This window comes from Rhinolophus sinicus, linkage group LG06 (genome assembly GCF_036562045.2).
Source record: "Rhinolophus sinicus isolate RSC01 linkage group LG06, ASM3656204v1, whole genome shotgun sequence".
Taxonomy (NCBI): Eukaryota; Metazoa; Chordata; class Mammalia; order Chiroptera; family Rhinolophidae; genus Rhinolophus; species Rhinolophus sinicus.
Genome location: NC_133756.1, coordinates 47,325,034 through 47,337,458, shown reverse-complemented (window position 1 = coordinate 47,337,458; position 12,425 = coordinate 47,325,034). Strand labels below are relative to the sequence as shown.

The 12,425-nt window shown below is 31.4% G+C and overlaps 1 protein-coding gene across 2 annotated transcripts in view; it reads left to right on the top strand.

The window, feature by feature from the left end:
* The window catches only part of TTLL7 (tubulin tyrosine ligase like 7), a 120,373-nt gene extending 114,153 nt beyond the window's left edge, over positions 1 to 6,220 (top strand). The window contains exon 21 of one of the 2 annotated variants that reach the window (XM_074335041.1): positions 4,031 to 6,220. In XM_074335041.1, coding sequence (XP_074191142.1) covers positions 4,031 to 4,151 — 121 coding nt within the window. In that variant the 3' untranslated portion in view covers positions 4,152 to 6,220. The remainder of the gene's footprint in view (positions 1 to 4,030) is intronic. The other variant, XM_074335042.1, reaches the window with a different exon arrangement.
* The last annotated feature ends 6,205 nt before the right edge of the window (positions 6,221 to 12,425 follow it).

The following is a 12,425-nucleotide window of genomic DNA, read 5'->3' as shown; positions in this document are numbered from 1 at the left end:
AAATGGTGTGGCTGCTATGGAAAGCAGTTTGGCAGTTCCTCAAAAAGTGAAACATAGAATTACCATATGCCCCAGCAATTCCATTCCTAGGTATCTACCCCAAAGAATTGAAAACAAGGACAATAGCAACATTGTTCACAATACCCAAAGGTGAAACAACCCAAGTGTCCATCAACAGATGAATGGATAAATAAAATGTGGAATGTACGTAGAGCGGAATATTCAGCTTATATAAAAAGCAATGGAATTCTGATGCATGCTATAAACAGGGATGAACCTTGAAAACATGCTAAGTGAAATAAACCAGACACAAAGGGCCAAATATAGTATGATTCTACCTATCTGAGGTATGTAGAATAGACAAATTCATAGAGACAGAAATTAGAATAGAGGTTACTAGGAACTGGGAGAAGGAGGAAATGGGAATCAGTATTTAATGGGTACAGAGTTTCTGTTTCGGATCATCTAAAAGTTCTGGAACTAGATAGTGGTGATGGTTTCACAACCATTGCAAATGCACTTAATACACTGAATGGTACATTTAAATAGTAAAACTAGGAAGTTTAATGTTATGTACATTTACTACATTAAAAAAAATCAACAAAAAACACAGGACAGATATTGTGATGAACTTTGTTTACCTTGTGTTCCCCAAATGAGGAAGCTGACTTTATTCTGGTCTTACTCGAGGAAAATCTCAGAAGGTGATTTAGCTTAAGTTTTCAAGGCTAATTCCCTAACAGTCTTGGAATGCTTCATGTTTTAGAGATCCTCCATGGTCAGCAATAAGTTGGTACATGACAGACCAACCAATTCTTCAGCAAGCAGGAATTAGATAAATGCATTATTTCATGTCTATACGCTGGATATGTGAAGATATGTAGAACTAGCCTCAGAGATGAGTTAGGGTATGTGTGTGAAGCAAATAAGGTAGTGTGAGGTATTTCCCCTTGCTATAAATTAGCTACAAGTTAGCTATTTTTGTAATCGAGAGTAAGCTGGAATAAAAATAAAGCTGTAAAGTTTTCATATTTTGTGCTGCTTTAACACAAATTCTTTAGATATAGTCTATAAATCCACTTCCTACAGATATTCTTTCTGCTAAAAAAAATCAAATTTATTATTTAACTTCGTTGCAGAGAACATTTCAAAAATAATCTTTGATATTTAGCTAGTGTGGGATTTCCCAAGAGATACTAAAGGAGATATTAAGGCAAATAATCCACTGAGTTTCCCTGTAATACTTTAAAATATCCCACAGCACTTGCTTTAGGGAAGCAAAGTATTTCTTCCAGTGTGATTTCATATGCTTTTCTGTGTTCATACTGAACCGCTTTTTTTTTTTCAAGTCTTAAAAATAGCTTCGTTTTTAGCTATTTCTGATTCTATTTAAAAAGTTTAGGTTTGTGGATATATAATATTTTTCTACTTTCTAGGTTCTATTTCATATTTCTGAAAAACATGAGTGTAATTGTACCCATTAGTTTTAAAACTGGGATTCATACAGAGAAATGACAATATATTGTAAGTTGCTAGGAGCACTGAAGCTAGAGCCAGCCCACTTGGATTTGAATCGTGGCTCGGCCACTTCCTAGCTGTGTGACTGTGGGCAAAGCCATTTCACCCCCGTATGCTTTAGTGTGTTCATCTATAAAATAGAACCTACAATAATATCTACCGTGTAGAATCGTTATGAGAACTGAGTTAATATTGTAAAGCAATTGGAGTAGAGCTGGGCACATAGATAACACTATTTAAATATTAAATAGTGTTAAATAAAATAGTAAAGTTAGCTGTGACTCAGACTTTGTTTTTATTTTTTCATCTGTGAAATGGAGAGATGTGTAACTCAAAAGGATATGTGAATGTTATTGAAACGTTAATAGTGACTATTGCTTGGAAATTCTTCAAAAGAAAGTTGGTAGAAGTTACTGTTTACTATGATAATTATCAAAGTAATCAGAATGCATTTTCAATGGAAGGTAAAATAACTCTTAACTAATAAAAAAAAGTAGGTTATGATCAAACTCCTTATTTATTTTTTTGCACCTTTGCCCTAGCTATAAAGGGTAGCTTTTTTAATGGCAGAAAATAATAGATTAATCATCATGACTCCACTAGATCTTGACATAATAATTAATCCATATAAATTACCTGAGTGATATTAAGAAAATAATTTGTATAATCTGTGATGTGAGAAATCAATTGTTTCATTATTTATTGCCCATTGTGCAATTTTGCTTTAATTTGGTTTGTTGTATGTTATTTTACGGCTCTATTAACAATGATTTGAGCTATTTTTTATAGTTTGTGATATTAGGTAATAGATTAAGGGGATATTATTAGATAATTTATGATAAAATGATGCTTATGAATATTATGGATAATTCTGCCATCTAAATGCTGCATACAATTTGATCATGAATCTTCTACAAAATTTATATCAACCATAAATATAATTTTCCATTGACATAGAGGTATAGTAGTTATCAACATTATTTAATATAGACTAGGTAGCTGATAGTACCCTTGGCCCTGAATTTCTTAATATATTCATGGAAGTATACTGTTGCTGGAAGATTCTAATGTCAAGTGAAGAAAATAATATAAATGATTTGATGCTCTGCCATTGTTTCAAGACAATTGCTAATTACAAATTTGTTTCTGTTGCTACTTCTGCTCTTGGAAATTCCTCATACATGTCTTTGTCTTGACTTTATAGCATGTCCTTCTCATTACCAGGACTTAGACTTTTAATAGTAATGTTTATTTGCATTTGCTCATGTGGATTTCCTAGATCATTTCTCTCTAGACATATAGATTGAGATGGCCTAATGCTAATCAAAGTTTTTCCAGAGGAAAAGAGAGTTTACAGGTGCACATTTTTATTTGCAATTATTATTATTTTTTGAATTATTACTTGCAATTCTTAATCTCAAATCTCTGAAAACTGAAAAAAAGTAACCGATGTATTGGCAAATCTGACTTGAATTGACATGAAGTTATTTATAGTCTTTATCTGATTTATTGTGAACGTTTATACATTTTGCTATAGCAATATTAATGTTTTGTTTACAGGGTGCTGTCCCAAGGCCCTGATGGAGATGTTACATATAGCTTATATACTTTATTGTCCTAAAATCTGGAAAATTTGTGTATTTAGAAACAGAAACACATTTGTCAGCAAGGGTTGCGTATGACCTGTAATTGTGATTGTTTTTGGTTTTCTGTAATCACATGCACTGTTGTCTAAGACTGTTAGATTTATAATCTAGTTATGAATAGTAATCTTTAACTTTTTCTTTAAGATTACCCATAATCATAGTACATCGATGACGTATTAAATTATAATTAGTGGTTCCAACAGCCTTGAATAAAACACTTACTGGTAATGTGGCTAGCCACATTCTCATGCCATATGTTTTTAAAAAATATTTGATTAGCTTTTTCTGTCAAATAATATTTGACACACATTATTTACAAAGATTAATGATGAATTCCAAATTAACATGAGCTACATAAACAGTTTTACAGCATGTAAGTACAATGGCTCTTTATGGGATGTCTTGGGATACTAAAATCATATGTTGCTTCTATGTTCAGCTTTTTGGGTGAGGCTTTATGACCCTTTCCCACTCCCCCACCTCAATCTGGGAGAGGAAATCTTTTTATATGGATTGCATTTTTCTTTAATTAAAATTTATTGGGGTGACTGGGTAAAGAAGATGTGTATATATACACAATGGAATACTACTCTATCATGAAAAAGATGAAATAGTGCCATTTGCGACAACATGGATGGATCTTGAGATTATTATGCTAAGCAAGTGAAATAAGTCACACAGAAAAAATCAAGAACAATATAATTTCACTGATATGTGGGATATAAAACTGAAAGCAACAAATGATTACATTGTTTTTATAGTATCATTCCTCATGAAGGATATATAAATTATTAGCCACATAATATGCTAGTAATGGATGTTAATACTAATTTGCTTGTAAAAGTCTAATTGTTTATTATTTTTAGGTATTTACTACCAGGGAGTACACAATTCTTCATGAGAACACCAACCTACAACTTGAAATACAATGCACCTGGAATGACTCGCTCCAATGTTTTGTTTACACCCCGATATGGCCATTTATGAAACAGAAGGGAAGCTCGCCATGGGTTATGCATAATAGCAATTAATTTCCCCCCTAATTTAAACATGCAAAGAAAGTGACCATTAAGTGCTGTTTTATGTATATATGACATATATATGTGTGAAAATATATACACACATGCACTCAACATGTATATTTATTATAATATATGAAAGAAGAATTAGTAGAAAACTGGATATAAGACTTAACCCTTCTGGAAATGTAATAAACCATGTTAATATTGTTTACACAAATATGAATGTCTAGAATTTGCTAGGTTTATAATTAATACCTTCCTACTAGAAATGTTATTTTTGCTGCAGAGTATATAAAACAGAATTGATCTGAAGATCCCATTACAGTGTTAAATTATTTTCTAGATACATCTTTTGACTTGAAAAAGCATTAATAGTATAATGCCGTATGAATTTCTCTTATGTATAGAAGCCATTTAAAATGAAAGAAAAATTAGAAGCCTGATGTTGCTGGATGATAGCATTAAGTATAAAACGGGTTTAGCATTACTGTAGCACACTGTAAAGTACTATAAAAATCCCAACCTGATTCTTCAATATTTTTATTCCTCATTTTGGAACTATAGCTACTTATTGTAACGTACATTTTCAGTAAGGATCTAGTAAGATCATATTATGGTCTAAAATGGAAGACAATCCAGTTGGTTAACAATAAAACATAAACTAGCTTTTCTTTTTCTTTTCACCGTGAGTCACATAAAGAAACAAAAAATGATGATATGACAAAATCTTTTCAAATAATTTTTGTATCTGATATCACTCACTTGTATTTGGAAAGTATATCTCCATGGGTACTTATGGTCAAATACAATTTATTCTGTTTCTCAGAAGTAGAAGAGTTGACACTTCAAACTCATTTCAGTGTTACAGGATAATGTGTCACAGTTATTTTGTAAGTTTTTCGATGTTGAGACCAATTTATATTGCAAAGGCTAATATAGAGTCTCGCATTGCACCATAGAAAACGATCTAAATTATTGCAAATAGGAGATTTTGATTACTAGGTATTATTAGTCATGATGCACTCTTGACAATTTTTTAAATCAAAATACAGTGTGAAGTTCCTTTTTGTTCAAAGTTATTATGCATAAGTTTCATAGCAGTTCACTTCCTTTTCTTGCTTACAGTTTCAAAAACAGTGAGTGAGCTTTCAGTTTTCCATGAAAATATTAACATCACTATCATTGACATGGAAATCCTTAGAAATTGCAATAATCACCTTTTAGAAGTTTGTTTAAACTTCTCCCAAAAGATTTATTTTCTCACAGATGATAATTATTTTAATTATTTACAAAATTCATGAATGTTTTATCTCCTTTCATTGTATGAAAAGCTATTTCCAGTAAATCAAGAAATGGCCCCAAAGCAGAAGAACTGAGAGAGGCAAACTGGCCTGGTTTAATTAACAAGCTGGATAATTGGCAACCCAAAGTTGTAAGTTAGATATACTTTGCTTTTAAAGCCATATTCTGAGACTGTCTTAGGCTAAAATAGGTTATTACCTAAATTATTGATAGCTACTTGGTTCTTTATGACTTACTTAACATCCAAATCCCAATTGATAATTTTTCTTGCTAGATGTATCCCAAAGAAGAATTTATTGTCTTTGTGGCAAAAGAGAGAGAAAAAAAAAGTCAGGATGAAGTAAATTATGGTGTAACTTAGTGTTTATGACTCCATTTTGTGAATTCTTAAGTATGTTATAGATTTTTTAGAATAAATAATACAAACACTGGGATATTACAAAATCATTATAAGAATAATCAGTAAGTAGGCATTTTCATGGAGTATTTTCAGTCATTTTTCTTTTAAATTCAGAGTTTGTCCATGAACGAGACACAATTTCAAGTGTCTGGTGTGTGATATCAACAGTTTGTTGGCCACTCACATGCATTAGTTTAAATAAAAATGGTTATTTAATTTGCTAGAGAGGGTGGTTTGGAACTTCTGTCCTTAGTTATGCAAGAGTAAAATTTTTTTTTAAGACAAAAAGAAGAATGTCCAACATGTAGATGAGCCCTCTCCCCCAGGAAAAACAAACAAACAAACAAAAAAAAAACCACACAAAATATTTTTAAATCCAAGAGTAAATTTAAATGTATGAAACTGCCCAACTAATTGATTAAAAAATTTTATTTCTCTAGCTACTTGTCTGCCTTTTCTTGAGCACTAGAATTTTATTGCCCACATTTGCCTATTTATACTGATCTAGTTTGATATGATGGAGTTTGTGAATAAAGCCATGTGCTCGTTATTTATATATACTATATATAGTCTATGGTTGCTGTAGTGCTTTTCCCTAATGAGAAAGTAAGAAGAGAAGATGCGGTGATAAAGCATGGAAGTTTCTAGACGCCATAGAAATGTTATACAGGTATTAAATATTCCTTAGTTTTTATTATAGATTTTTTTATTCATGGAGTTAAAACATATCAGTATAAGTGATAGTACGGGTCTGACTCTTTCTTCTAGGAGAGAAAATAACTTTATCTGAAAAACTCCAGATGCTATTCAAGCTTATGAAGAGTTTTTAATATGGAATTTGGTTTACTTATGATGAAAGCATATTTTCATTCTGTTATAAAAAAAGTCCTTGATCATTCTGTAAATCTAAGATTGGCATGCTTCCTAGAAATGTGTATGATTGGAATGATTTCCAGAATTACATAAAAGCAACCTTTTTGTTTGAAATCATTATCTATGAACATAGTATGAGATTGCAGATTCATTTTCACTCTAATAATCCAGCATTGTAGACTAGTTGCCATTTGTAATCTGTTGAAGGAAATACTGTGATTCTTACTATGATTATTTTTACTAGCAACACATTTAATTTTACTAGCATTTCACTTACCTTGTATGTAGAAAAATGAAGTTACAATAGGCTCAAATGTGGAAATGGCAATAGTAAGCTCTGCATAGAATGTAGTTGGATAGCCCTGGTTGTCTATAAAATGCAAAGGTCTATACTAATTTTTTGTAGGTCTAAATACACAGAAGGTTTCTACGAATTCCTCCTCCCTAAAACCTAAAATGAACCAAACTCAAACAAAAACCCCAACCTTCTTTTCATCTAACATTTATACATAGCTAGATTTCAGTGGCTTCTAGACATCAAGGAAAATATTTTATCCTAATTCACTTTTTAATTTGGAAAGTATATGATTATAGAATTTTATCTAACTGGAAATTTTAGATGTTTTAATATAAATTAATCCAAATACTTTCTTTAACATACCAAAGCCATTTTGTTTAAAAATTCTTGTTAAATCTAAACATACATATCACTTGACCTTTTCAAAAGTACCAAAAAATTTATAGTTGCTTAAATGCTATTATTTCTAGTTTTCTATAAAGCACCAATTCATTCTTAAATGTATATTCTTTTAAAAATAGTAGCAAATATCTCTGGAAGAATGACAGAAAATAATTTTCTGTTCTATTCTCTATTGCTGATTTACATTTTGAGTCTTAGTTAACTGGATTCTAAGGGTTAAACAATGAAAAGTGTAACTACAATTAGTGTGTTTCAGTGACTTAGTGATTTTTCAAGATTGCTTTCCTCTTTAAATTGAGAAATTTAACTTTTCAAAGACTGAATTAGTTATCTAAATATTTTGGGTGAATATTACTTATGAATAAATTAAAGTTATAGAAATATATTCATGATCAAAATTTTATTCCTTACACTTCCCTTCCTTCCTCCTTTCTTTCCTTCCTCCCTCCCTCCTTCCCTCCTTCCCTTCCTTTTCTTCTTTTTTAAAACTTTAGGTTCTTTTTGAAGTTTTGACCTTTGCATGCACAAAGTGGAAAAAAAAAGAAATCTTGCCTTATTTTTGCCTCAGCAACAACAAAAGTTAGATAGTGTGTCATTGGATCTAGTTCAGTTGGTCTGCTGAGATTTTTAAAAATCAGGTTGAAGTCTCTATGCCTAAAAAGCATTGTGTGGATTCATATGAACTGAGGTGTATGGCTACAAATAACAGTCTTGCAACCAAAAATTGGTATATAGAAACTTATTGCACTTTTTGAGATTGCTGCCCTTTTTCTTGGTGTTTTTATTTTTCCTTTTTTCCTTTGCCTTGTCCTAAAGGGGCATATGGTATAGTGAAGGAAAATTATTCAGGTAACACATTCTGCATTAACTGGGCTGTATTATCTAAGAACATCAATCTTTTATTTTATCCCCACTTACTAACTTGAAATCTACTGGTAAAATTGTCATTCCATATACTAATATTTTCTAAATTAGTAAGAAGACTTACCTTACAAAAATCATCAGATAATGCTGATATTTCTCTTTCAAAGGCTAACAGCGACAGTTCTTGGTCTTGAGGTGGTTCATACAATAACTACTGTACTTGCTACAAGCATCGAATATTAATCGATTTGCTGAAGATTCTGGGTTTGAAGATTAGCTTGAAAGCAATACTTTTGCTACCATGAATCATGGCTCAAATGATCCCGATGTGCTTTACCACCTGTATATGAATGCAAATGTTGTTACAGAAAATATGCTTGAAATGTCAACACAATGTGTAATTAGTATGACATTGTCATGCTTTAGCATGTGATATCTGTATGGTGAAGTTATTTCAATTACTCAGATATGTTACTATAATAAAGGATGTTTAACATAAAAAAGCTACAATATGTCATCAAATGGTTATTTCTGTTTTACACGCGCACACACACACACACAAACACACAGTTTTTAGTAGTAAAAAGAGCTTGGCTCTCAGTTAAGCATTCAGGGGGATGAAATGTATTTTCACAGTAATTTTCTGCTATACAGACAGCAATAGCACTGGGGGGATAACATTACCTGCTATTAGAGTCGGGTCAAGTAAACAAAATGGGTGTAAATTTCTCTCTCAGTGTAGCTGGAAGATACGCTTTTCTAAACTTTAGAATTGACATTTTTATATCTTTTTAGCATAATTGATTACAACAGTATTACTCATCTGAACAGAATTATGTCAGCCTCTCAGCTATGAAGTTCATTTTTTTCAGGAATTTATAATTTTATCTTTGTTAAAACATCATACTAAACCTCAGTGAGAAGCATATTCCAGTCTTATTGCCGTTCATACCATTGTTCTTTAAGATGATTATATATGAAGGAATTAGAAATTTAGTAAGGAAACACTTTGGATAAAAATCCTATTGTGTGGTAGGAGCATTAATGCATGTGTGCCTTCCTTTTTGGAATTGACAGCCAAATGGTATAAATGTTGACTTTTAAATATGTATCTTTAAATGTGTTGTTTTTATGAAGTTAAAGTATTGTATGAAAGCTTAAAAAGTTGAATTTTTGAATCTTTTTCAGTGACAGATAAAGATTGGTATCTCCCTATTTCATCAAATAATTTGTAACATATATATGTGTGTGTGTATATATATCTATGTAGATATACATAAATTTCATTCAATTAAATGACAGAATCTTTAAATTATAAAATAAATCCTCCCCAAATAATTTCAACTGCCAGAAAACTTCATATAGTCCATGAAAACAAAATTAACATTTAGCTCTTTTGTAGAAAGTAAGATTATAGATCTTTAATTTGGAGACAGTTATCTCTTAATGATTATTCATGTATGTATAGAATATGGTGACAACAATGCCCCATGGTGAAGTAAATTTGGAAAACTTGAGGTGTAAAAATTGGAGTGTGTTTCTCTACTTTCAGGACCTCTCCGAGACTTTAGTATCTTAACATGCATAGAGTCTCCAGCAAGGGGCTAGAATGTGCATCAGTTCCTAAACTAATTTCACTGTGGCACCTTTTATTGAAATGCGTCTCCCAGGGCTAGTCTTTATTGACCAAATTTTGGAAACCATCAAATTAAAACAATTCATTTACTAATAAAGTGGTCAAGGCACTTACTTAATCATTTATCAAATATATACCAATGGTATAATTACGAACACTGACAAATCTAGTGCAAGAATTTACTTGCACTTGTCACTTGAGAATTTGATCATTTCCAGAGGAATATTTGAGCCAGAGTTTCAACAGGGAATGTCTTGGCCCAGGAATGATGCCCACAGATAAATAACCTTAATGGTAAACACGAGCTACGTGAGACAGTGGTAACATATGTGATGTGCAAAGTAATATATATTGTTTAAGAATGTGGTCCAAGCCCTTATGAAAAGATATGAATGATTTATTGTGTCTAACATGATAAAAATTTGTCTTTAATGAAAGTCTAACATCACCCATCAGCAGATGATAAGAGCTTTGTATAGCACACAACATATCTAGAAATACTACTGGCCATCTGAAAGTATTTTGTCATACAAACAAAAAGGCCTGTTTGTGGCTGACAAGCTTCCTTCAAAGCTGGAAATTATTAAAAGTTTGTTGTATTGTTTGTGAGCGATAGTTTATTGAGTCAAACTTTTTTTCTGTACCTAAGTTTTTCTTAAGCGGTATATTATATACTTTTGAAGTCATAGAAAGTTTTGTCACACTCAGTTCTGTTTTGTCCCATGTGAAGTATTGCCAAATTAATCTCCTTTAGAAGAGATAGTAGATACACTACTATTTAGTATATTTAGGGAATTATTTACTGAGTGGTACTGTAGTGGCCTAAACTAAACTACGGTATTTCCTATAGTTATCAAAAATACTGAAATTTGGCTTAGAAAGCAGTGTCTAATTTGTACAGAAATGGCACCATTTTGATAACTAGAGCAAGGCAGTCTTCAGTATTTGATATAATAATAGAAACATACGGTGAAAATAAGCAAATTCCGTATCTTGTACTAAGAACAGGTGTAAGTGGACATAAACCCTTTAAGTAGTAATTGACACTATTGTGACAAAAACTTTCAAGGATAATGAAAAAACTATATAAATTTATCTGAGCTCTGTTCCATTATACTGTTACTAGTGTTAGAATAAGATAACTTTTAGAAGGTCAAGAAACATAATAAATTTTTTTTAAACCTGCAGTATGCTGGTTAGCAGTAAAAACATTTATATATCTGCATGTTTATAGTATCTCTGATTTAGGGGAAAATATATGACACAATGTATGTGAAAAATCTAGAGTATATAAGCCATTCTAGAGTATATAAATCTTTATACAATCTAAGAAAATACCATTCAGCATTTTACCTCATTTTCATTAAAATGATGAAAATGTGAATTCAGAAAATTATTTAGTCCGTAGGCTAAAAATAGATCATCAAAATCTAATATCATTTTAGCTCTAGTTCGTATTTGTTCAGTAAGTGTTCTACATCGTAATGTGAAAAGTACAAACAAACAACTCAAATCTGGGGAAGAAATTGGAAGTATTTTTTAAAATAAACAAATTTAGCTAATTCCATTATGTTTTTGACTCTTCGCAAACTGAAGCAATAGACTTGTTGCCATGACACATTTACTGAAAAAATATATGTGTGTGTGTGTGTGTGTGTGTGTGTGTGTGTGTGTGTATAAAGAAATGAACAAGCAAAACTCATAGATACAGAGAACAAACTGATGGTTGCCAAATGGTAGGGGGTTAGGGGGAAGGGTGAAAAAGTTGAAGGGATTAAGAAGTACAAATTGCCAGTTACAAAATAGTCACAGGGATGTAAAATACAGCATAGGTGATATAGTCAATAATATTATATATGGTGTCAGGTGGGTACTAGACTTATTGAAGGGATTACTTCTTAAGTTATATAAATGTCTTACTACTATGCTATACAACTGAAAGTAACATAATGTTGAATGTGAATTATAATTGAAAAAAATAAAACCACAGTGAGATAGTACTAAACACCCAATAGAATGGCTAAAATTAAAAAGAAAAATAATCCTCAAAAATAAATTAATAATAGACTCCATAGCACCATAACACCTTGCCAAGTAATCCCAAGGCTTTGGGAAAATAAAATGAAGTTTTTTACAAAGATTGGAGTCTCCATTATTTTCCTTATTGTCTTCCATCTATTTTATTGTTTGCTTTCCTACGGTAATAGAAAATACGATGGACTAGGAAGCAGGTGGTGTAGGTTCTGATCCTAGTTCTGCTATGAATTACGTCTGTGGGACAGGGTCTTTGTTTCCTAAAAATAAGGATCAACTTTGTCTACATGAGAGTTTTGTTGTGAGAAAAATAGGAATCAATAGTTTCTGTAATATTGTGATTTCCTCATATATAACAATATCTCAGATGATCAGAAGACTCTACTTTGTGACTCTAAGTCTGGTCAGGTATCATTCATTGGGCTTCAGG